General features: G+C 41.0%; 1 protein-coding gene across 19 annotated transcripts; it reads right to left on the reverse strand.

Annotated features, from left to right (window-relative positions):
• Positions 1 to 9,423: 9,423 nt before the first annotated feature.
• Positions 9,424 to 24,859, reverse strand: LOC311435619 (uncharacterized protein). Of its 19 annotated transcripts, none has more exons than XR_014692270.1 (5): positions 24,270 to 24,859; positions 16,755 to 16,839; positions 13,425 to 13,552; positions 11,283 to 11,380; positions 9,424 to 11,050 (listed from the first exon to the last, which is right to left on the reverse strand). XR_014692270.1 is itself a non-coding variant. In XM_084516818.1 (5 exons), the coding sequence occupies exons 2-5, from the start codon at positions 16,757 to 16,759 to the stop codon at positions 10,858 to 10,860; spliced, it is 465 nt and encodes a 154-aa protein (XP_084372944.1). In that variant the 5' UTR covers positions 16,760 to 16,839; positions 24,270 to 24,859; the 3' UTR covers positions 9,424 to 10,857. The 19 variants fall into 19 exon arrangements, 2 of the variants coding, with proteins under 2 accessions (XP_084372944.1, XP_084372943.1); XR_014692271.1 differs by having other exon boundaries at positions 9,424 to 11,074; XR_014692273.1 differs by having other exon boundaries at positions 9,424 to 11,001; positions 11,283 to 13,149.
• Positions 24,860 to 26,865: the final 2,006 nt, after the last annotated feature.

Here is a 26,865-nt window from a genome sequence, read left to right on the forward strand (position 1 = left end):
CAGAACTGGCACCACAATGCCTCTGGGAAGCCAAGGAAATGAGCTTGGTCTTGAACACTGGACCTCAGTTTCTAGTGACCCACATTTATTTCCACGTGTTTCCCAAGTCCTAAGGATTAGTTTATCTATCACCATATTACGTCTGGCTCCTAATACAGGCATTGTAAATGTTCAAGGAGTGTCTGTCAAGCTTGAACTCATCGGTGTAGATGGGAGAGTCTGTTGTTTGCCAGAGTTTAAATGGAAAATGTTTTATTTTCTAAGGTCCTGACCCTGGCAGATTCTTTGTCTGTTGTGCTCAGTGTCAGAAACCACGAGCTTGCATTAACTATTTTTATTAATTATTTTTTTCACCCCTGTGTGCCACAGCAAGCAAGAACTGAGTGGTCTGGGTTTATGCTGGGACCTTATAATGGGTAGGGAGGCTCTGCTTCTGTGATTAGAGTCCAAGCCCACAAAAACACAGACACAGTTCTCAGCTCAGGGATGTCTAGCCATGGCACAATTCCCTGTTAAAATACCTTCGTGCGCAGGAAGGTCTAAAAGGGATTGGTTTGCTATTATTAGCTACTGGCCAAAAGCTTCTGCACTCTGGTTTGAAGGAGTTTTTGATCTTTTGATTTTACAGGAGACTGGAATTGATAATCCGGGTGATTTCAAGGGCTGCAGTTTCAATCAGACCCCCCCTCCCTGCTGCTCACCCTGGAGATTCTGACCACAGGGAAGGACAGGTCCTGGGATTTGAAGGTTTAAGCTGGGGCCACCAAGTCCCCATAGCTTGAGCACTACCAGTTTCGTAACAGCCTGGGCTAAGCTCTGGGAGCAGCAGTTTAGCTGGCTGACATCTCTGTTAGATGTGCTTGCAGGTAGTAGAGAATAAAGCCCTGATCCTGCAAAAAGTGGTAGTTGGGGCAGATGGCTTTCAGCACTGAAGCAGTGTGAGTAGAGTGGTGAACACACCCCTGGAAGACAGCAGAACACATCTCCTAACCCTGATTCAGTCCCGCTGAAATGTGGATTTTCTTCTTTAGCACTGGCTCAGCTGTACTTGTTCAGGAGGCACCTTGACATGCAGGTAGTCTGACTTGCTACCCCCTGAATTAGGGTTAGCTTGCCCCCCTTTCCTGAAAATAAATGCCTAGAAAAACTTTTATTGAGAAAGGCAGGAGGCAGGAGCTGGCAAAGACAAGATGAAGCTAGACATTACAGGTTCCTCCCTGCCCTCTCTGCATGGTTCTGAGCTCTTCTTCCTAAAAGAGATGTTCTGAGCTGGGCACTGAGCTCAGACCTCTAAGTCTGAAGTAATTTTACCTTCAAGTCCCTGTGGTATAGCTAAAACCTGCTTTAGTCCTATACTCTTAACTAGATGTTAATTTTTAAATGATTTGTATGTGTTGTTTTTTTGTTAATTAATTCTCTCTCTTGAATGAAAACTGAGGCATGTTGAGTTTTGTTTGTTTGTTTGTTTGTTTTAACTTTCTGCTTTAGAAACAGAATTCCCTTGCTCAGATGCTCTGGTAAAGTCTGCAAATAATTTGAACAATAACAGTGGCAGCAAAGATTGATCTGAGACTGCTGAGACCCAAACCTGGGCAGTCACAAGCTTGTCAGAGCTGAGACTCAGCACCTACAGCTGCAGTTCATGTTCCCTCCCCAGGAAAAGAGAAGAAACTTCACATCTCAGCAAGCCACCAGGCTGGAAGTGCAAGGCAGTTCTGCCACCAGAGACAAAGCCAGCACTGTGTTTTATATATTTACATATTTATGTATCTGTGTGCATTATATATTTCTGCACCTGCATGTGTAGGTGTAGATGCATGCACACATGCCTGTGCATGAATAACCATGTACAGGTGTGCATAAGCATGAGCATATCAACAGTACTGTGCAGGTGTTTCTGCAGTACTAGCATTGCCTTCATAATGAAGCAGATCCTGCACTTTGCATGCAGAATTGTGCAGTAAGAACATTATTAAATGCATAAGCTTTTGTTATAGGAACCAAAAATACAAAACAGCTTTTTGGGGTGATAGAGATATAACAGCAGAAGGCTTCCCTGTATGACATTTTCTTGGCCTTGAACATACCTCAGTACTGGTGCCAAATGTGCCTTTTATGTCTGGGACAGTGAGAGCTGGTATTTGTGATGAACTTCTCCAGCTCAATATGTTGCAGAAAACTTTGTGAAGAGAAACAAAGAGATCACCAAGTGCAACAGGATAACTGAGAGCTTACCCTAATCACTCAAGCTGTGGAGGAAGAACAAATTCCTTGGGTTAGTTATTCTCTAAGATGTATTTGTTTAGGGCTATGATGGCCCTGTGTATGGGGCAAGGGGTGTCTGTACTGCCCTGGGAGACAGCAAGAAGCAGCACAGAGCCATGCTTGCTGGCAGGATCTGAAGAGCAATGTCAAGGGCAAGAAATGGTGATGAATCTGGATTTTCAGAAGGCCAGTGCTGTCACGGGTAATACAACAATCCAGGTCCTTTCAAAGAAGAAAATGGACCTGCTTTTCCCACTTGAAGCCCATCTTTGTAACTGTGTTCCCCCAGATAAATAACCTGTTGCCTGGGCTTTAGAGCCTGGATGGTTAGAGCTGGATCTCATGATGCTCAAAAGCCAGGCCACTCCTTTTCTCACTCCCCCAGAAGTCACATCACGGGCACAAAACAGGTGATGGCATCTCCATCTGCCTGATCCATACCCACAGCTAATGAGTGAGAATGGTGGGTACTGTAAGTGTCACTTCTAAACATGCATTGGGACTAAACTGTGCTGAGTTTCACTTCTACAAAGGTAAGTGGCTCCTGAGAAGTGCAACCCAGCCCTTCACACAGACAACTAATGGAGCACAGAGGGGAGAGTGAAGAAAAATGGAAACTCTCTGACAGGTGAGAAATCCCACTGCCGGCTTCGGAGAGAGGTTTTGTGAATGAATTCAACACTGATTCAGCATGGGTTGAGTCCTGGAGAAGAGCTGACGGACACAGCCTGGATTGCTCTCCTTGAACCTGATGCTGGGACACCCAGGTCTCTCCCTGGTGTCCCCGGGTGCTGGAAGGGGGCCCGAGGTGCCTGTTCATGGGGGCAGGATGCCAGCACCTGAGCTGATACTCTCCCTCAGCACCAGCCCCACCTTGCAGCCCAGAGGCCTTTCCATGGGCTTTGGTGCCATCAAGTGGCAGTTGGCTGCAAGGAGAGCAGCACTCAGAAGACCTTGGCTCCTGAGAGGTTTGCAATAGGAACAAGAAAGTGAAATTGAGGTTTTCTCCCAAGTTAGTGTGAGGAAACGTTAGTGCAGGGGCCAAAGAGATGAACAAAAACCCTCAACACTTTTACTGATGCTTGAACCGGGTAGAAAAGTCATCCTTTTCATGAAAAGGGGGAAGCTTTGGGAAATGATTAATACAGCTGGCATGAAGTGTGGTGGAAAATTGTGTCAATAATCTCCAGACTTTCAAGTGTGCTGGGACTTGAGCCAAATGAAATAGCTGGGTCCTCAGCCTGGGTAAACTACTGAGACATAAAGTCAGTGGAGCCAGACTGAAGCTGATCCTAAAAATTTTAGCCTAATCTGAAATATGTAGGGTTTAGAATTTGATGAATTGTGCTTTCATTTTTTTTCCTCCCTCCCTCCCTCCCTCCCTTTCTCCCCCCCCCCCTTTCTTTCTTTCTTTCTTTCTTTCTTTCTTTCTTTCTTTCTTTCTTTCTTTCTTTCTTTCTTTCTTTCTTTCTTTCTTTCTTTCTTTCTTTCTTTCTTTCTTTCTTTCTTTCTTTCTGGTATTTCAACACAGCTTCTCTGAATTAATAGTTAAAGGGGATTCATGGAGTTCATGTTGTCAACATATCAAGTGCATCAACTCCTCTGCCAATAGCCTGCAGCCTGCTTGGCTCAAGATTAGCATGGCCTGAGGAAAATTAAGAATAAGAATTTGCTTCAATCTCAGATTCTTTCTTTGGATCTATTAAGGGATGGAAAAGCAATGATATTTTCTTCCTATCTCCCAGTAAAAATATCTAGCTAGGAAAAACAGATTGGAAAAACATTAAATAACTTTTTTTTTTAAGTACTTTGCCTGCATATCTCCTATTTAAGTACAAATTTAAGGTTTGTATCCAGCATGCGTTAGCAGTTTATGTTTTCCAGAGCTGAATAAAGGTAGCCAAATTGTTGTAACCAGGACACAAATAACTAGATTTTGGCTGTGGGTGAGAGGCAAGACCCTTGTCCCAGGTGGATCTATGTCAAAACAGATTTTACAGAATGCATATGCCCAGACAGTTTGCCACTTTGGGATATTTACTCCCTGAGTTTAAGGAAACCCTGTCTGAGATTGCATGTCAGATCTAACATCCCCATGCCAGTATTGCACTGCACTTTTGCCATCACACTGCAGCTCGGTGGGGCTGTCAGTTCCCAGAATGATGACACCCCATGCTGCCTTCCCCTCTCTAGCAGTACCTTCAGGGCAGCACAGCCCTAGTTTTAAAAGAGATATCACCTGGAGTCCCAGGAGCTTTCTGTTCTGGCTCCCCATGTGTGCCAACACCAGATCCTTGATTCTGCTGTCAGTGCTGCCAGATGACTTTATTGTAGGCTACAGTCGTACTTTTGTGATGCAGCAGAGCTATATACAGTGACTTTCCAGGGCCAAAAGTGCTGCTTTCTGAATCTCCCCTGTTGCCTCTAGGCTTTCTGGCTTGTGTGCTAGTATGTTGGCTTTCAAATCCTCTCTCTCTGTGTTTTTGCTTGTTAAGAGATTATTTCATCCTTAATACTCCACCACTGGAGCTGTTAAAAGTTAGCAGGGGATTTTTGTTAGAAGGCAGCTTTTGTGGAATTGAGCTGGCAAGCTGACTTCCTCAATTATCAACTGCTGAAACAACAAAAGCCCCTTAGACCTTCATGATTTTCTCATCAAAGGCAAATCTGTTTAAGATGTCCCTCAGTGTTTGCCTTCTCTCCCTACAAGCTGAATATTTGCATTGCTGTAATTTGGAGAATCACCAGAAACACAACAAAGGCTGCAGTTTTTCCAGAGATGGCTTTGGGACCAGCAGGCATGCAACAAATGGGCAGATCACTTTGTGAATCTCTTCATCTCACATCAAAGCTCTTTCCCAAATGTCCTATAAAAAGCAGAAATGCAAAATCTAAAGGCCCGTTTACCTGAGCAGCATTTCCAATGCTTGCAGCTGAGACCATTTCTAAGAGCATCACTGACACTTGGTGGCATGAGGAGGAACTGCACATCCCTGTTCCAGATGTGCAAGATGCCTGTACCCATCACTGTCCCTGTGCTCACTCAGGCTTATTTCAGCTTGCCAGGATGACAAACCAAAGCACCAGAGCCAGAACTGGTGGTTCTTTCTTTGTCTGTTTCTATTGCTATCCATTGTCCTTAATTTGAAGGACATTGCTAAATAATTACATGACAATTATTCATGGGAGAATAAAGAACCTTGAACTAATTTATTAGAAGGAGATAGTTGCTCAGGACCTTCCTTCCAACTAGGGTCTTTAAGCTTCAAAAGATAAAAGAGGTCCCCAATTCAGGCAGTGTAATATCCTAATCTCTGTCAGAGTGGGCTAGTTTAAAGAGCAACTGAGCACATCGGAGACCAGCAAGCTCCTCTGGAAGTGTGTATTTATCTCCACATATAGAATGAACCAACATCAAGTAAATATCTAAATTTGGTCCCTTGGTTAGATGCCTCAGATTAGGTAAAATGACTGCATCCACAGCAGGTTAGGCTTATTTCTAAGATTATATATAGATGTGTGTGTAAAAGAAAAAAAGAAAAAAAGAAAAAAAAAGAAAAAAAAAAAAGAAAAAAGAGGTCCAATTATCTGTGTGTGAAGAGTACTAAGAGCATCTTTTATGTCTACACTCAGAATTACAAAGTAACGGGCAATGGCAATAACAGTGACAAGAAATAAAACCAGAGTGGAGTCCTATAACCATCAATGATCTGGCAAACATTATTTATTGTAAAGGCAACAGCAGCTAAAAAATGAAAGGACATTATTTGGCTCAAGGCAAGGGGGCAGGGATATGGAAGTGCACAGGAGGTCAGGCCAGATGCTTGATGCTCTCTCAAAATCATTGAATATCTGGACCTTTTGAGAGGGACCGTGTAAACCCTGTCTAATGATGAGTAATATTAAAATTCCCTTAATGCTTTTCAGAGAATTTATGAGCTTTGCATAACTTGTCCTCTCCACACAGCTGGTGTAGCTTTTCTCCCAGCCAGGCCCAAATCAACTTTGGTGGGGACCATAAATTTAGTAATAATTAGAAACTAAATTATGGGTCCCAAAGATTGAATGCAGCTAATATTCACCTTACACATGCCTTGTGGAGGGCTCAGTGGAGTGGAGTACCATCATAACAAGGGCAGAAGGGGGAAAAAGTCTTTGGGATCTGTCAGTTAAAGATCTGGCCTGCAACTCAGTGTTGTGGTCCAATTTTTTCTTTACTTGCACGTGTCTCTGGCTTGTATCCTCAATAAAACTTTACATATTACAGTCTTCTGTAGATCTGTGTCTCCATTCCCCAGCTGCAAAATGCATGCAGCATTTTTTTTATTATTATTTCTTGCCTATTTTTCCCATTTGCAGCATAGCTGCTGCGTAAGCGTGCCTTTCCTCCATGAGGTATGAAAGCCCCTTCAGCTGGAGTCTTTCAACGTGACAAGGATAGTGGCTTTTACTACATGTCTGGTTCATAGGAGACCTGACTCTCTGTGGGAACAGTTTAACATAATTCCGAAGAGTTGGCCACACTCATTTCCCTTCTAAAACAAACACAAAACTCCACCTAAGTCTGTTGTATTTCTGCCTGTGTGACAGTTTCTTGTGTTCACAGCGAGAGAGCACTCGGAAGGATTAGCTTTGCTTCTGCTCTCTGCCACTGGGAAAGTCTTGTGTTTTTTTTATGCTTTACAAGCAGCAGCTTTGCTCTGTAATCTGGATTTGCAACAGAAAACACAAGTGCTAGCTGGCGTGCTTTGTACCAAATGTTACAGAAGTTGCACTGCTCTTGCTAACAGTCCCAGGGCAGCAAAACGCAGATTTTAGCCATCATGGCTAGTGAACAAGAAGCCAAAATGGTGGTTTTAGTGTTGTGGGGGATCCTGGGTGCAAATTCCAGAAAGACAGAGCTGCAGCTAGTGCAACAGCACCAGGCAATGGTTGTAACTGAGAGGAAGAAATGTGCTCTCTGCTTCTAAAGCAGGGGGATTTTCAGCTCCTCATGCTTCAATTGGATGCAAAGAGCTCTTCCAGCAGCTGCCAACAAAATGTGGAATGAGTTTAATGGCCACAGGTCTGTTAAACGTAAAGTTGAGCTTTATGTTTACCCAGCAGTGATAAATGTTACAGCCACTCCAGCACTTTCTCTGTACCTTGAATCCTCTAGAGCAGTAACTTTCACCTCTCTCAGGAAAACACTCGTGTTTAAGAGTACTGCAAAAATAAGCCATGTTCAGAATTGTCTCAATTTGTAAAAAGAAAGAAAAAATTATTTTCCTGAACCTGTCTGGACAATATTTCTTTCATTTGGAAATGCCTCAGAAATAGCAAATGTTATAATAATAGTGTGTCATATCTTGTTTTGTTATGGTGTTTTGTTTGTTTGTTTGTTTGTTTGTTTCCCCATCTAGCTTTCTAGAAAGGAAAACGAAAGAAAGAAAGAAAAAACAAAACCAACATAGTTGCACATCAGACTTCTAGGATGAGAAACCACTTTCAGTATCAAACTGATAAGGATTTTAAAGGTGTTAATTCTACTTTTAGGATCCTAGTTTGAATTAAGTAGATCTGAGTATAAATCTTACTTCTTGCAATAGGTTTCTGGCATATGCTTCATCAGATGTTTGTAATAGTATTTCTGAAATGCTCAGCAGTGACCTAACATTATTTCCTTTGAAGCCCAGAGGAATTTTTCCATTGACTTCAGTGAGAGCAGAGTTTAGAGAAAACCAAGATCTTTTGTAAACAGTGTGAAATTGTCCATCCTTCTCTCATTTTTGAAGCTCTTTGCTTCCTCCACTGCTTATTTATTTAGCCTTTTTATGTGGTCAGTCCTCAGTGTCTTTTCTGTCATTTTGCATGTTTATATAGTATCAAGTGTGGCGAACTTTGACATTGTTTTATGGGCAGGAGGTACTACAGCAACAAAACCAATAACAACAACAATAAATGCCCATGGTCAGGGCTATTGCCCATGATTTGAGAGTCTTCCTATTATCCTCCATACACATTGAAAGCTCCTTTTATTTCAAAATGTCTCCTGACATGGAAAAAAAAAAAAAAAAAATCACACTAAAAAACTAAAAAACAACACAAAGCTGGAAGTTAGGCCCCATCTGGGAAGCCGCCTGCAGAGAGTCTTGTGGCAACTAGTCTCGAAATGAATGGGATGTCCTGGATTGATGTGGAGTAGATAGACCTGGCCTGCGGATGACTGGGAAAACAGCAGGAAATTCTCCAGTTGTGCAAGGCAAAGAGCAGCTCCACCTCTTTGTGCTTGAGGCTCATGGCTATGCCTGACTGCACACGGAAGGAATTTGCATTGCCAACAGGAGCTGATCAATAGGAGCTGTCTGGGAAAGCGGCTTGTTACTTTTAGACAAGCAAGGGGTGGCAATGAGAACCGAGTGGCACGTGGTCTGGGTTCATAGGGAACTGTAATGGGTTGCTTTGTTTTGACATAACTGTAATGGCCTTTTCATGTGCAGCTGTATGTAGATAAGACAATGCCAGGATAATACTGGACATTCAGATGCAAATGAATTGCATATGTAACTGTACATTGTGTTATCTTTTCTTACAAGGATTTTTGGACGACTTTTTCCCTGAGAACTATACTACCCCCTAGACATGTAACCTAGCTTGCAGCTAAGCTTCTCAAAAAGAAGATTCCTATTTTCAGGTTCTGAAACTGACTACCAAGAAGAAAGCATTAGCATTGAGTCTTTTTAACAAATAAGACATTTCCAACATTTCTTCCTCTTTGTGAAGAGCAAAGACTCTGGCTGATGGGGAAAGGAGGAAGTTCTGCATGGTGGAGGTGGGATTTCATATCCACACAGTCTGAAAAAATTGTTGACTTCACTGGGAGGCTTGGGAGAGGACATGGTATGAAGGACAGGGAGTGAGAATGCTGGGCTGATGTCTGTAAGGATGCTGTAATGTTTTAGATTTGGGGCAATGAAGCCACAGGCACTGTAAGAAGATGAAGAGAAGAGATCGGGGTTAAGATTAGCATGGGAGATGAAATCAAAGCTATGCCACAATAGCAGGAAGCTTCTCAACGTGTTACCTCAGGCTTTGTATGTTTAAGAGTGACTTATTTCCATCATCTTGCTGCTGCTGCAATACTTACTGTAAACCACCACAGGGTTGATGTGTCTTAAAGTTACAGCTCTGAAAAGGTGGGAATAGGTAAAAGCCCCTTCTGTTTTCCAATACATCCATAGGCACACGCATTCTTTGGACAAAAACAAACAAACAAAAAAGAATGCCTGGGTTCATGGAGTTTCTGGCGGTTTGATCATTTTTATTCCTTAGAGGACTTACTACCCCATGAGCTGTCTGAAGCAGACCTATTGTGGCTGACAGCCCAAGTTGTCCCGTCATCCAAAACCCATAGAAATTTTGAAATTGTTTTTTTTTTTTTTTTTTCCAGGATTGTTTCCACCACTGGGAGTAGGGATTGGCCATGAATTCAGTTTTTGTTTCAAACAGGAATACAGGAAATAAAAGAAATCCTTCTCACCATGACAGTCCCATGAGTGCACTACAAGGCTCTACCTGGGAATGCATCCCTCTTGAAGGAATGCTGTTAATGTGTTATTTTAAGACATCAAGGAAGAAAAGTGTTTTTATTTATTTATTTATTTTATTTTTATTTTTTGACAGAATAAGGCCATCTGTATATGACTTCCTATCCAGTTTCCCAAACTTGCTTCCTTGTGGTACTGAAGGTGACCAAGACTTTGATTCAAACCCAGTGACAACTTTTTGTTTTATTCCAAGGTCACCACTGACCTGGTCATCATCTGAAATGTGTGGAAACCTGAATGATGACATTGTTTCAGCTGTTTTTCATGGCTTTAGTTCTTCTATCCCAAACAGGGCTTGAAGAAGATGGAGGGAGGCTCAACACAATTACTACTAATTCCTTTACTGTTCCCACTTTTCACTCTTTGCTTTTGTTTGATCTTTTCACTTCACATTAGGCCTTATTCTCATCTCACCGGCAGTGGCTCAAAGCAGGAGCAATACTCTGACATCACCTACCAGATTTTTTCTTTAATTTACCCCAATTTTACTACACTGTTGTTTAAAGAGTTTGTCCTTTTAATGAGTATTACCTAAATATCAGTGTGATTTCTTTTATATGAGTATTACTGACGAACAATCTGATGCACATTTTTAACTGGAAAATGTTATTCAAAACACACAGACACCCCTCCTCAAAGCCCTGCTTTTCATGTTCCAGACAGTCCTGAGTGCTGTTCACAGTGCTATGCAATCCTGTCACTTGCTGGGAATAAAGCTCTTCAGAAACAGGAGCACGATTACAGCCTTACTAAAGAAACCATGAAACTTTTTTTTCCAGCAAATATTTCACCCACTTGATCAGCCAGGACAGAGAAGCCTTTTCTGTGTCTTCTCTTTCCACCTTTGTTCCTCGTGACCAACCTCGTGACTCTGCTGTTAACACTCAGCCCAGCTCTCATCCTCCTCTGATGACTGAGTCTTTCAGCATCCTGCAGACGTATGTGTTGACACTCTGCACAGTCTCTGGTCTGCACTACAGCCCTGCCATGGTGGAAACATCTTGCACTATGTCATTTGCTCTGTTTTCAGTGCCAGCTCCCTTCTGATAGTGCAGAGGCAGAGAGATTGATGGCTCTTGTTCAGGCATACGTGAGTCCACAGTGTGCTCCTTGTCTTGTCTCCTACAGGATCCAGGGGCTTGCCAGGTCTCTGAACAGAAAGAGTGTGCTGAGACTCATCTGTTTTGTGGCGCATCGCCCTGGGAATTCAAACAGTCAGGCACCTGTGAAGGGTTTTTGTGGCAGCTTATGCATACCAGGAGCATTGCTCATTGCACTTACACAGGTGGCCCAGGGACCAAGTCTGGGTGAAACAACAAGGGACACATTGCTTGTCTCTTGGAGACACTTTGCTAGCGCAGAGGAAGGTGCACCGGGTCTTCCCCACTTACATCCCCTTGCCAAGGTGAGCACAGTGAGCATCTTACAAACCTGAACTTTTTGCCAGCTTCTGAGGCATCTTTGCTGATGTAGATGGGCAAAATGTGAGATGGAGATCCAAAGTTCTTCTTTGCATCATGGCTCAGATCCTGCAATGGTGCCCAAAAGGTTAAAAACAGTAAGAGCTTGCCTAAGGTGAAAACAGACCTTAATTCAGGTAGCCACAGTATCTGAGGCTAAATGGACAGTGAACAAGCATTGCTTGCGCGGCGTTGTTGGGTCATGATATTTCCTCAATATATTCTGCAAGTTGGCAATAGGTAGCTAATGTAAGCTGTAAGAAATGGTATGTTATTCCTCACTGTGACCATCCTAGCATAAAGACCGTGAATGCACCTGCTACAGAAAAGATAATTTTAGCCACTGAGCACATTGAGAACAAAGAACAGCTTCTTCCCCTTGTGGAAAACACCCAGAGCCCATCTCCTTCTCCACAGCAGCCAGGGACAGTCAGGTGGAGCTAGCTGTCTCTAGAGAAATAAATGAAACAGGCCAGAGCCTGCTTTGGCCCTGGGGAGAATTGGCACCACATGGCTCACGTCTGCATGCCTCAACTTTCTCTCTCTCCAAAAGATGATGTCCTTATCCGTACAGCTTATTGGGAACAGACTGTTTGGGAGCAGCCTCACCCATGCCATAACTCAGACTGCGCTCAGGCACGTCTGGGGCAACATCGTTTGGGTCAAAATAGCAATTAAAGAGCATGGGTGATTTTCAGGTACTCAGGCTTGACCCTGGATATTTCAGTGGCATGTATATAACTGCTATAATCCAGACAGTCTGCAAAGTGCATAAAACAGATCTAAGAGTTCAATATAGTTACCACCATGTAGCAAAAAACGTCAGTCTTGATTATTTCTCCCAACCAGGAATCAGCACTAATATGGATTCTGCCCAGTTTCTCCCTGCCACGTGTCAAAAGTAACCCCCAGACAGGCTCTAATTGTGAATAGAGTCCACATCCCCACCAATACTCTGTTGTATGGCTGGCTGCCAAAACCAGGCTAATGTAATTAAAAGAAAATTGCATCTCTTGTGGGTTTTCACTTCCTTGGTCGCAGCAGGTGCCTGTACTGGGTGGCAAAATGCAAGTGCAGCTGCTACAGCTGTTACTCTGGCACCAGAGCAGGAGTCCAGCTAAAACCCAGAAAGGGTAAACTGTGTTCAGTTTGTAAACCCCAGACAGCAACTTGCCACCGTTTCATTCTTGGGCATTTACTGAAATTAGCATGTGGTGGCTGGGGGCTCTGCTGGTTTTTTGTAGGCTTGTTTTTCTCTTCTTTCTCTCTCTCTCCTCTCTTCTTTCTTTCTTTTGTTCTCTTCTCTCCTTCCTTCATTCCTTTCTTCTTTCTTTCTTATTTGTTTTGGAAGCGTAGAAGGGGATTGTTTTGAGGGTTTTGTTGCAATCCACTATCTGAGGAAATTATCCAAATGAATGGCATTGCCAACTATTCTCCCTGCAGAGATGGCTCTTGGTACAGTGTGAGGTAATGAATGACACATGCGAAGAGCACCCGCTCACAAAATACTGGGCCCACTGACAACAGTCAGGCATTTGGTGTAATTAGAAACCAGCTAGCAGAGCTAAACGAATCGTTTGAGTCACCTTTAGACAGCCAAGTGCCAAAGCACTGTCTACAGTGTAATTTGCTGGTCAATATTTTTCACAAAAGGTTCCCCCTTGGTGCTGCCTCTGACTCCTTTGTTCGCTGATTATAACTGCTAGCAAGTTGCAGTAGCCTGGCAGCTTCTTTGGCATCCAGTGATTTGCTCTGAGAAACTTGTAAATCCATAGCAAGGCTTCTGGTTTTCTTTCAAATTGTCATTCACTGGGGTGATGAGGGGCAGAAACAGGGCTCTGTTGCAGAAAGAAGCTTCTAAAGACCTTTAATGTTGTAAGTAACTGAGATTATATAGAGAGAGGGGGAAGGAGAGAGAACCGGTCTATCGACAGTGCTGGAATAAAGCCAGTTTTGAAGCATAATTTCCCTTTGAATAAAGAAGCTTTTGCCCTCTACACCTTGCACTTCCACAGCCATTGAATCAACAGTTGCCATTATACAGCAGTAGCTTTTTGCTCAATAATCAGTGCAGAGATAGTTTTTAATACTTAGCATTATAATAGTATCTCACCTGTCTCGTTCTGATGTATTGGTTCAGCTTGCCTGTGAGCTACAGTCTGGGAGATGTAAAAATGTGAAATAAAAAGATAATGGTCAGGTCCTTGGCTGTTACAGCCTAGTTTCTCTGCAAAAGCTGACCTGAAACGGAGAAAGAGCAGTAAGAAGAACAGCAATGGTAAATGAGGGCTCTATTGACCTCCATATTCTGCAAAGAGGAAGAGCTAAAATGTCTTTTCTGTCAAAATAAGAAGTAAAGAAAGCAATGCTGTGCACAGGCAAAGCCAGGGGACAGAGGAACCTTCAGCAGTTGTGACAGCTGTGCCCATCAGGAGTTGGCTTCATGGACAAGTCCTTGTTTGTAATTATATAAATAAATAAATAAATAAAAGAATTATATAAAAAAGAAGGCCTGACTTCGGGTTGGGAACAAGATAATAAAACTACTCCATAGGAAATTAGAATCTCAGATGTTGTTTCTGTGGGCGTAACACCAACTGCGTTATAGGGGTGGTCGACAATGAAGGGGTAGGCTGGATCCTCTGAATAGCATGCTCTTTCAGAGGTTTGTGCCCCACTTGTGTTGATCTGAACAACTCTTGTTTTTGGTAGGGGCTGCCACTGAAACCTCACCCACTTTCTGTCACTGAGTCTTTCAGAATGCCTCTTGCAGGAACAAAGCCCCAGTTCTTCTTCCATTCCCTCCAGGGGGGTTCTGGAAAACTCTTTGCCATACCAGGAAGGAATCCCAGATAGGATTGTTTGGACATCTTAAATGACTTCAAGTCCGTTATGTTTATGCAACCTTTTACTAAGCTTAATATTTGGGCTTAAAATCTGAAGTTAGAAAAAAAAAAAAAAAAAAAGCTTGGGAGACTAATGTACTATTGGTGCCTGAGGTCTCATTTTGGTGCTGTACAGCTTGAGCATTTTTTTTCCTGGGCTACTTCCCTGAGCAATATGTTGTATTATTTCAATTTGGAAAATGGTTTCTAAGGAATCCTGCTGCTGAGTGGCCACATCTACTGGTGAGACCTACATTCTCAGAGCTAAATCTCTAGACGTGACTTTTTTTTTAATCTATTCATCTCTGTAAGCATACACCTCTACTTGAAACTTATTAGGGAGTTGCAGGTGGATCTTACAGAATGCAGGTGGAAGTATCATTTGCTTAATTTTGTTTTCCAGCTGTCCTAGAAACACTGTCTTTGTGTGAAAGAAAATCCTGTACCTTTTGTTCTTTTCCTGACAAGGACTAACATTGCATCTTATGGACTACTTATGTGCTGCTTGCAGTATAGACATACGCACTCTGTTTTGAGCAAAACTTGTGAAATGTGTAATCTGACTTCACACTTGCAAGTGAAACTTATTTTTTTTTAAACAACCTTTTGTATTGAAATCTATCCGTATGCTTTCCAAACAAGATGAAACGCTTAATATCAGGTTATCTTTTTTATGGCTTTTCATGGCAAAAATGGAGATGACATCTAGGCTTTTTTTTTTTTTTCCTTCTCCCATGGCTTGAGACAAATAAAGAGATGAATTTAATGGATGGTCTGATTTTTCTTGTATTTGAAAAAAAACAAAAGTATAAATACCTCTATTTATAAATTAAGTTAAAAAAATCAAAGCTTGCACAGATAATTTACTTGAACAATTAGAATATTTTTGCCTAGATATTCTGCTAATCTGCCTTACAACACACCATAGACAGTGATCTAGAACTTTAGTTTACACAAATTACTGTAGGTCAGAGGACATTTATTGAGCTACTTCAGTTTGCTCCCTTTTGAAAGTTTCCTTCTCATTCTTAGTTCTTGGTCCAAGTAACTTTCTGAATATGTCCCTTAAATATTTCACAAGTGGGCTATAAAGATTTGGTTTATGTATTTAGAACCACCATTGCATAGCTAACTTGCAACTTCTCCAAATAAAACAAAGTTCCCCTTTCAGGTTTGCCCAACATTACTCAAAAGACACATTTTTCTCTTCCTGTATGTTAGTATCAATGTGACTTAACTGATATCAATTGGATTTTCATAAATCAGGAGCTGAATTTTGGCATTTGGCAGGCTGGGGTCTAAGATTATGTTATGTTATATTATGCTACATATATCTTACATGATGTGATTTTAATTTTGCCATAAAGCTCTCTATTTTTATCCTTTTTTCCAAACTATGGATGATCTTCTATGTGAATATACCACATATTTCATTCAGAAAAGTAAAAAATAATTTTCTTCATCAACCATTCACAAAGATTTCTTTTGCTGACTGAAGGAAAACACCTTAAAATATCTTTCCTTCATAAACTGTTTCTAAAAGAGTCAATTGAAGTTTCCTTTCTTGGATTTTTTTTTGTTTGGAGTAACCATAGCACTTATTTTTCTGATATGTTCCAGCCAATTGTAATCACCGTGGTCTTGTTAGGTTATTTCCTTGAGAAAACGGCTGCTCCCTTTTTTCCCTGTAGAATTCTTAGAATGAAAACATCATTTTACTGTCAGCAATGTGATGTGTTTCAGGGGAAGGAACTAATGACAGGTCACGACTCTCTTCAAGAAGGAAAAACAAGCCTTTTCCAACGTACAAAAAGGCAAGCTGATTGCCTATTCAGTGTCTGGGGATATTTTCTAAAGCCAAAGGATACGTGGTGTGATTGTCATATTCTTGCAGTCATGGAAACGTAGAGTGTCTTAAAAACAGTGACCTTTTGCTCTCCAGTTCCCTCTGAAACACCCTATAAAAGACAGCCAAACTGAAGGAAATCAGTGCAGCTTTTTCGATTCCTGATCACTCTCTGCAGCACATTAAAGTTTGCTGTTCTACATTTCAGGGATCACATTTTTCAGATACAACATTGTATTTTTTGGCCTGCTGCTAACCTTGCTTTCTAAGCACAATATTTGCAGCGGCTCCTCTTCCCTACACACACCCACACACGCTAATCAAAATTAGCAAGGTGCCCAGCACAACCTGACACAACACGTCACACATTTGGCCAACACAATCGATGTATACTTTCAAAAATGCCGCAGCACCTGCATGGGAAAATAATTGTACCACAGCAATGACAGACTTTGGCTAAGATACCCTTAAATCTGTCTGAAAGGCTGATCAGAGACCATTCTCTGGTCGGGGTAATGTAAATCACAACAGTGCAGGACTTTCATCTTGCTGACGATCCAAGCCCCAAGATGAAACACAGCCAACCCCTTCTCCCATAAATGTATTTCAACAAGTGACAGAAGTTGCCGTGGGAGGAGACAGCGTGTCTCCTCCATCCGCCATCTGTTCCCTCACCCATGGCCATGTGCACACCAAGCAAGCTCATTCCCACCTCATTTCACCTCAGATGCAGCAAACTTGCTGTCGGTGGTTACTTCTCACGGCCTCCATCAATGCAGAAGGTAGTTTGCTGGGGCCTGGTGGAGCAAAAGTGAATTAATCTTATAAAATACATCCTACAGATCCATCTTTGATAAACGCATTCTGGTCCAAGAACCAAGAGGTGGTTACGAAAGAACTGCTGCAGTTCAAGAGTGTTCCTGTTGTTCTTGGTCCAGTTTCAGAAGAGACTGCCTTGTTTGGATTAGAATGGGGTTTGTGTTTCACAGTTTGACGTTACAATTTGATGAGAACATTAACTGTTTCTTGCTCAGTGGAGGAAATAATGTACCTCCTAGACTGCTGCAAAAAAAGAGAGTAAGCTAGCCCAGTTACTTCCTTCCCCTAGTCTCACTGGCCAACTAAGGGATGAAATCTACTCATAACTGGCCAGCTAAGGGGTGGAGGGGGTTCACAGCCAGCACAAGGTAGTATTGCCTTCCACGATGCCCCCTGGACACATATTGTCCCCATAGCAGGTATCCAGCCATATTAATGCCATCTGCATGTCTGCTGGCCAAAACACCAAGAAGGATGGGAAGAAAGCCCTTATATTCTTCCAGTTCTCACCCATCTTCCCCAAGGGACCCACAGCCACCCACATGTTACCACAGCCCTGGTGCCAGGTCAGGTCTGCAGGGATTCTCCAGGTGAGCAACCTGTGACTTGCAGGGTACTGCATCCCTTCCTAAAACAGCCTTGATACAGAACCAAATCTGGAGCTAAAAGCACCAAACTTGTTGGAATTTTATTGACTGGAGAAATTCCTTTCTCACAGAGCAGTGCAATGAGATGGGAACACCTCTGACAGCTGTTCGTAAACTCATTCATGCCACTCGGTCTTTCCACTGTGTGATAAAAAGACAACATGGTATTTCTTTCTGCCCAAATCCATTTTTTTCTTCTTTTCTAATTCTAGAAATCCTGATCCCTATTACCTAACATCACGTAGCAGGAAATACCTCATGGCAATTTATTCATCAGCTGCTTTTGTTTAATATGTATTTGGGCTTGGTTATTTCATTTTCAGCTTTTTTTTTTTTTTTTTTTAAACTGAAGAACTGACCTACATTATTTATTAGAAGAAGTCAGACTTGGTGAATGTGGTAAAAACCATTACAAAAAAAAAAAAAAAAAGTTCTGTGAGACCAAGGAAAAATTGCCATGTGTTACCATAAATTGGTAAACTCTACCTCCTTATCTAATGTCTGATTGCTCCATTAATATCCAGCAGTAAATAAATTCAAAGGAGCAGGAGATTCAGCTCAGATGTTTTTTTCCCCCCTGAGCTTCCCAGACTATGCAATTTTCTTACACTCTGCCTTTATGTCTAGCCGAAGCTCAAGTTTTAGTTGATCCTAATCTGTTAATTATTCCAGATTACGTGATGGTTGTGTATTACGTAATAGAAAAGCAAAACATTTCTGCTTGCTAGCTTTGATCTGAACTCAAGTTTCTGGAGGGCATAAATCAGACTGGAGCTGGTCACCTGTTCCCCAAGTTATTATTTTCCTAATTTAGCTATACATAAGGCATGAGTCTATATCCATGACTTCTTGGCAATAACAGGATAACCTAGAAAGGAAACAAACAACCTTCACTCTAAAAATCTCTTCTTGTTACAGACTTCTTTTTTTTTTTTTTTCCTGAAAAATTCCTTCAACATCCTTTCTGGTAGGGAAATCCTGTGCATGTGATTTATGACTTTTCCAAGATTAATTTCTTCCAACTGGCCAGAATGACTGACAAGATGCTTTGTCCAAATCTAACCATTGTCTGTCTCACAGAGTGGGGAAATGCACTATAAAACCTTCTTTCTGGGGGCTGATGCAATGGACTTGAAACTCACGTTACCCTTTCTGAAGTACTGGCAGCACGGGCAACTCTTTAGCTGAGTCTAACCAGTTTTGTGTAACCCAGGGTTACACAAATGGGAAATTTGAGTGTTTTTTTTTTTTTTTTTTGTCATCCAAGTTGACAGTGAGCAGTTTCTTCTGAGGAAGAACTTGAGGGTCAAATCCACCTTTGATTTAACTGCAGACTCCTAGCCCACATAAAAAAAAAAAAATCATTATTTAACTCTACCAAACAGGAAACACTCAGACCTACATGGCGAAATGTCATGATGTGTGTCTCAAATGCCCTTTGGATATGCCCCACACTTTGGCTGTCCATCAAGTTGAAATTTTGCCTGGGTGATTTACTCAGGGCAGACATAATCAAGGGCCTTCAGCTCAGTTTATTGCAATCTCTCTCAACCCCAGTGAATATCCATAACCTCGGTCCACTTTGTTTGAACAAGTATTGCTGTCCAAAGAATTTTTAATAATGTACATAATAAAATTTAATAAAGTATAGCAAGCAAACATGTTTAAACGCGTTAGCAGTATGTTTAAATGAAGTGTTTATATTTGTGTGTCCAGTTTTGCTATTCCAAAAAAAATCTATAAAGAAAAAATAGGGAAAAATACCAAATACATGCCTGACACTATTCTTTCTGGACAAATTACTTTGAAAATATGTTTCTTGTTATGACATTAGGTTTATGTCGTGCATTACAGATTTCTGTGCCTGTCCAACAAATGTTTAACTCCAAGGCACTTCCAGAGAAGTTCTGTGGATTTCTTCCTTGTTTTTGACAGGATATCTGGTAATAAGAAGTTCATGCCACTATATCCAACATAAAGAAAAACATCAACTTCAAAAATACAGTCATGCTTCCAAATTCCTGTTGAGAATCATGTTTCTTAGAATGATTCTTAGAAACAGTCTTTTTTTTTTTTTTTCTAAGAATACAGTCAAAACTAATTGCAAAATTCAAGGTTAACAGTCTAGATGTCCCAAAAGTCTAGTGTTTTTGCTCCTGCCTTTTTTTCCCCCCGTTCCTTTTATTTACTATGACTGTCTCTTTGGGCCATACTCTGTTTTCCAATGTCTCTTCAAAATACACACTTAGCAGTATTCAAAATAATAATTATAGTGACACTTTCTTCTTTTTTTTTTTTTTTTTTTTTGGCGAAAGACCACCAGTTCCAGCAGGAAAAACAAAACAAAATGACTTAAGGAACCTTTAGAAACGAATAGTTTAGTTTGGATAACAGTATGGATATTCATCTTCTAGCATTTATTCCAAACAGAATTTCTCCTTGCTGTTCTATAAGCCTGCTGATTTCTGGGCAAGTCCTGAGGACTGATGTGGCTGGTACATAAACAATCTATTCCCCTGTTCATCTATCCTTGCAGTTGAGAAATAGGACCTTCTCTTTTTTATTCCCTCATTTCTTCTGCACTCTGGGCCCTAATTCCCTCTCATTGCCAGCACACATTAATGGAAATAAATAGACAAAGAAATAATAATGGCAGAAGTGAGAGCTTTAGTTTTGTTGCCTGATGTGTCTTTCTGCCTTCAGGCTCCTCCCAGCTGCTGCTGTGCCTGTGCTTGGCTCACCCCATCTGTCAGGGACCTGCATCTCCCCTGCTTGGGCCCTGCAGCAGCAGCCTCAGGAGCTCAGGTAGATTTACTTCTGTGGGTTGCCATGCATAGATGTTAAGGGAGATGGCCTCCCTGTCACCTTGACCTTGTGGTGGTTGTTCATATGAATGATGATCAATCCTGTGGAAAAGATCACACCATAACTGACCTCATCCAGCTACCAAATAGACTGATTGTCCAGCTTTGTGTGCAAGGTGGTGAAACACCCAAAAGCCTTAGCCAAATTATGAGAAAACAAAGCAATTGCTTACCTCATCTATATCTTGGACATGGCCAGAACAGTGAAAACTTTTATTTAATGCCAAATAATAGGTAGGGTCTATTCTACTAAGGTTTTGATAATATATTTAAAGACCTAATATCTGGAAGATATTCATTTAAAGCCACCTCAAATTGTTGGCATAAAATTTTGCATTATTGATTTTTAAAATATTTTTGTTTTCTGGTAAACAGGATGTTTTATTCTTAATGAAGCTTAAAAGCCCAACTAAGCAGACACACTTCAAACAAATGTTGCTAAAATGATTAAGGAACACACAGATGGCTTATACGTTCTTGTGTCAAAGAGACAGATTTAAAAATGAAGCATGTGTGATAACTATTTATGATTTATTAGAAAAAAATGCTCAGTATTTTTTAAGGAAACATGTTTTCAAAGAAAAACATACACCAACTCAATTAAGAGATTTAACATCCAAAAAAGCTGTCTAGCCCAGATGCTCGGTAGCAGCTGTAACCTTGTGAAAATTGACCTATAACATAGCCACAGGGTTCTTGATTCCAAGAAGAATCTTCTCTTTAAGAAAATTGATTTGCTTTACAAACCTTGACCTCTCACTATTTTTCATCCTCCATCAACCCCTGGGGCCCACTGACCTCACTGCAAGAAGTCGCACATATGAAACACCCCCCCTTCAACTGAGTGGAAAGCTTTCCATGTAGGGTTTGTTGGGCCAAGGTTCATAGCAACAAATCTTTCCTTGTTCTGCTGCAAGATTAAGTCAAGATGACTGACATAATTGGCCAAACAGTTTTCTAGCTGGCTTTTTACTTTTGAGATGACCTCTGTTTCTCTCATTCGTCTGCTGATTACAGGTCAATAATACTGTCAAGGAGAGATAAAATAATTTTGTCACTTAGAAATATTGTAATGGGATAAACCCCCTGGCTTGTCATATCACTAAATTTGAAAAGATAATTGACCTGTCAATTTAAATATCAAACAAATGCCTCCATGTAGGCAGTGTTAATAAAAGCCAAGAGGCAGGTAGGGATAAGCTCAGGGGGTGAAGGGGGAGGAGAACAAATTTTGATGTCTGAGAGCCCAGAAGATGGGATAATTCTTTAAACTTACTCTAAATTAATCTGAGCTTCTTCTGTCTGAGACTACACTGGGTGCATTTATTTTGTGCGTATTCTTTCATGCAGTCCTTGAACCAGCCACAAGTGGGAGATAATCTTTATTGAGAATTTCATTTCAGCCTGCCAACTTCTGCACCTACTAGAAAGCGTGGAGACATGAAAAATAAATTTATTGCCAATTCTTTTTTTTTTTTTTATTAAATCTCTGTATAGTGAATATTCTGCCCAAAGGTCGCTAGCTTGTCCAGATGTCATCAAAACAGGGATAAACATGCATTCCTTACTGCCTACTGTGATATTCATATATAACCCAAAGTTTGCTTCCATTCCTACAGAAATTATTACTACTAATGGAATAAAATGACTGACTGTAACAATGAAGGCCTGAGGAAAAATGTGTGCACTGGGTTTCAGGTACTATTTGCTATATGTATTCTGTTCACTGTATTTGACAGTCTTTTGCATTTATTAACAGTTCCATGATGTGCTTAGCCTACATTTCTGCTGTTCAATTGCTCTTGGTTCTCCCTGGTAGATCTCAAGTGTTACACTGGTATAGGGGAGAAGGACTCATCTGAGGACACCCAACTGTAGTGAGATCACACAAGGAATTCTTAGCTCTGTTTGGTCATCCAATCTCAACTGGGAAGATGCACGGCTATCATCAACCATAATCAATACCATTCAAAAGTAGGAACTGTATGGTGAGAATCATCTGGTATATTTGAAGACTTTTATGCCTGGACACAAAGGTTTATAAAAAGTATGAGTTCAGGGTTGGCCACAGATGTCGCGACAAGGACTAGGAAAGAGAGGCCAATGTGTTTGTCTCTGTGGAGCATAGAGAGAAGAACAAATTTACATCATAGGACAGCGAACATTTATAAACCAAGCATTCAAGCCACAACTCATATGAATGAGTTATAGCCTGTCTGAAGAACAACATCATTGTACAGAGGCATGAATGAAAAGGCCTTTTCTTTGTGGAAAGATGAAAAACAGTACATCCGGATCTACAACCATGGAAGAGTAGATAAAGTCTACAGCATTTATTTAAGGATGGTGATGCATATATGAGTAGACTCTACCAATTTCCATGGTACAAGATGACTGCAGCCTAAAAAATATTCCCGATCAAATCCCAATCAAAAGCAGGTTCCCAGAAGTCTTTACATTTGAGAAAATAATCAAATAGGACATTTTTCACTGTATATGTATCTTCTTCATTTCCATATTCAGCTTTCAATGCTGGAGCAGATTTTAATCAGTGGTTTTACAGCTCTTTGGGACACAGAGACTTTTCTATCAGTTCATGGATTTTATTACACAAGGTTTTCTTTGTACATTGGAAGGCTGTTGAATTGGCTCCATGTGAGCCTATAGAGTTTATAAAACCTGTAAGCATTAAACTCTGTTGGCTTTCCTATGAAAATAAATGAGAGCCTGGAAACCTATGATCCTTTATGACACAGAATCCATAGATATATAAAATCACCTTGAAGCAGGACTACCCCAAACAGCATTCACTCATGTAACTCAGTGGTAAACACTAAGCATTCAGAAGTCTTAAATCAGCCTCCAAAACCGTGAAATTATCCTTAAAGTCATATTCTGTCAAATAAGCAAATAAATAAATATTGTGTTTCTTTGATTATTTTCTGTTTCTGGGTCAATTGTGACCACACTTTCAAATTCCACTCTTCAATGAAGAAACCTATAAACAGTCTTTTTAAAATAATAGCCGAGTATCTTACAATCAGGTGACTCAAGGAGCTGTGGGTTTCAAAACCCATGACATGCCAAGCCTTGCCACTCATTCAGATTTGCTTGCAAAATTTGCTCAGGGAGCAGGATGGATAAAAAGCAGATCCTGACCCGCTCAGTCATGTAAACAATTGTCTCTTCCTCTCCAGACGTTAACAGCTAGTTGAAACAGGAGAGCATTCACCCTGAAATACTAAACAGCTTTTGGCCCTGAAATGGTTATTGTTGTAACATGTGAAACTGCATCAGAGCCTCAGTATCTCTGAAAGAAATCCAAAGTTTAAATCCTCCTGAGTATAGCCATAGCTGAGGGGACAGATTAAAATACTTCAATGGACTGAAATAACATTGCGTTTCCATTGTTTCTGCTCAGTGAAGGATATCTGTGTACTTATCCTCCTTTTATCTACTAGTATATCAAAACTACCAAACAATAGCAGCTGTTACAAAGACTGGTGGCAGTGGCATTGGGCTATGGCCTACCATCGATCCCACAGGAGTATTTCCACACAGCAGTGTGGGCCTAACATGGCCTCTCCCTAACCTGACTGCTGGGCAGGCACACAGCCTGCTGCAGTCATGTCACTTTCCTTGCTGAGATCCAGACCTTCCCCTGTGACCCTCCTCCTGCCCCAACTGACTTTTCAACCCTTGCAGTTTACGTTAATTTATTTTGGTGTTTGAAGCTGCTAGTTGTTACCCAAAAGTCCTGGTGAAGGTGCTTTCACAGTAGTTGCTTTGAACAACACAGAAATAGCAGTTTGTGCTGCTCATGCATCAGGGGCTCACTGTCAGAAATACCAAAAATAAGAACGTAATAAATAAATAAATAAATAAAGATATACTTACATATAGCCAGGCATTCTCTCCCCCACCAAGGTTGTAGAGATGTATTTCTAGTCATCTTCAGATCCTTATGATTTCAGCAGCATTTACGTGCAGTCAACATAACTGAAAGTTCGGCCTCAGTGTAGGTGGTAACCTGGTTTCAAACTCTTGGCCTCTATCTTATGACTTTTCTTATACTTCAGTGTGTAGTCACAGCTGCCTTACCTTAGGAGAGAAGCCTTTTACCAAGCAAACCACAGAGAAAATTAATTAAATCCAAATGAAGTCAATCCTCCCCCCCTTTTTTTTTCCTTCTTTCCTTCAAACCCACTCACATCTTAAAGCTGCACAGTGAAGTAATTAAATGTTATAGGAGTTGCAGCTTCTTAAATGAAGATTTATCGTATTAAATACAGCAGGGATAAGCATTAATAAGGTATTAGCTTGGTCTGAAAGAGCCATGGGAACCAGCAACCCCTAAATAATTAGCTTGGTTCTAATACTGATAGATTTTTGTAGCCAAATGATTTACGTTCTTTGCCTTCATTTTCTTCTCTGTATTATGAATATTGCATATTCAGTATTGCAATGATGGAGTCACGTTCTTTTGCCTGCTGGAAGACAACAGGTCGTAGCATCTTGGGAAAAGGGAAATAATGGTCTGGGAAATAATGAGAAAGATTACTATTCTAGTGTCAACTACCTTTCTTGTGTGGGAAGCTCTTCTGTCACCTCTTCTTCTCAATGTTATTTATTTTCCATATATGATCATGTGCTGGTCATACTGAGACTGGCTTCACTTCACTTAAATTTAATCAACTAAAAATGAACCATCCAGCTCAAGCAGGTCTCCCAAGCTCTCTTCAGTCAAAGGAAAGAGATAGACAACTGCAGAAGCTCTGCCTGTTTTAATCACCTGTGGGTGAGGTGCCCTTTGGAGATGGTTATAGGGGAGGTGGACCAAACGGTTGTCTTTTAGTAGCTAAAGATGAGTTCCCATTTGAAAGTCTGTCTGGAAGTTTTCTTGATTTCACCAAGCACTGAGCAGAGTATGCAGCTTTGTAAAAGATGCCAGTGTCTGATCAGGTTCCCTGGCTTCTTTGCTGTGATAAGATAGCATTAACTTCTCCTCCCAAAGAATCAGTAAGTTTCCACTGCTCTGAGGCAGTGCAGAGAGCGTGTTTGGCTTTCTGCATAGGAACAAGTTTCTTTCATGACGAAATTAAAGACAAGAATTGCTCACATACCCTCACACACACAAGAAAATTAAAAATGGACATTGGATATATAAATAGCAAACACATTTGCTTTTCTAGTGATGGAAATAAAAGAGGACTCAGGGTACAGGGAAAGTCCGGGAAGCTGGTCAAGTCTCATAACCCGTATTTCTCAAAGTCAGCAGTTAGCACTCAGCCAGTCTAGGAGATGGTGAAAACTCCCACCATCTGACAGCTGCTTGGCAGGTTTTGAGCACTGAGTCATCAGCCTCGACCCAATTTCTATCAGACAGGTGTCCCAACCACAAAAACCACCATCACAGGTGTCACTGTTGTCAGTAGTTTCAGCAGAGGGACCACTAACTGATTGTGTAGCAGTCAAAAAGGTCATGGAGCTGCACTCTTTTATCAAATATTCCTCTTGGGCAGTTTTATGCCCAAAGCCTATGTTTTACTATGGCCAATTCTGGTTAAACCTGTCCAGTTTTCTCTTCATTTCCTAAGGGATACTCACTAGATTATTGGTGTGAAAGTTCTAGACGGAAAATCCATAGACACAGAGCCTGTGAGTCTTAATATATTAAAGTAAACTCTGAAAATAGCCCCTCTCTGTGGACTATAAGAAGGAGATTATTACTCACAGGATCTCCAGGAGTTAACACCACACAGCAAGTGTGGTGTTATTGCCCTGAAATGAAGTGTTTCATGTTAAGAGCTGTATCTTTGCCTGAGTATTGGGAAGCAAATGACATTTACTCATGACTCATCTGAAATCTTTACTTAATGAAAAGCTGTTTATCACTGCATATTTCCCTGCTTATAGCTGGCACTGATTTAATTGCTGTCCAAGTCGGCACAGTCCCACTGAAATCAGTGTCCCGAGTGGCAGCCAGAAGTCTGATCTCAGAGTTTTAATACATACATGGTGGGGCTCTGGCACTGCTGTCTGAGCTGCTTGAGACTTCACACATGATTTGTACATAAACCACCTTTTCAAAGACAAGCTTTCTAATAAAACAGCCACTGTTGACACAAATAATCCCAAATCTCTGATTTGCATAACCTCTAGGAAGCTAGATAGCAGAGGAAATAAGCAATAATAGCAATGTAAATGCCCTCAGTGAAAGCATATCAGTTATAAAGTACCAGTTCAGTCTATGAAGTTCAGTTTATGCTGGTGGAAAAATAAGAGGGGGCATTATGTCTTCATAAAAGCTTGACCTCAAGTGCTTCAGCAGACAGAAGAGACTACATTCAAGGCAAAACAGACTTTCTGTGCACAGTTATTCTTTAAGGGACTTTGCTAGGGTTACACACACCCTTTGCTTATGAAATGGGAGAGGACAGGAGCACCTAACAAACGAATATGTGTAGCTAAGCAGCCCCAGCTGCCCCAGTTC

Source organism: Aythya ferina (genome assembly GCF_964211825.1).
Source record: "Aythya ferina genome assembly, chromosome: 4".
Taxonomy (NCBI): domain Eukaryota; kingdom Metazoa; phylum Chordata; class Aves; order Anseriformes; family Anatidae; genus Aythya; species Aythya ferina.

Excerpts from the sequence above, each read along its gene's own strand:
- LOC311435619 (XM_084516817.1), bottom strand. Across the intron at positions 11,422-13,424 it reads AATACATCAGAACGAGACAG|GCAAGCTCTTACTGTTTTTA; the intron begins GTGAGATACTAT and ends TTTTCACCTTAG. Across the intron at positions 11,051-11,282 it reads GAAGCTGGCAAAAAGTTCAG|GGCGATGCGCCACAAAACAG; the intron begins GTTTGTAAGATG and ends TTGAATTCCCAG.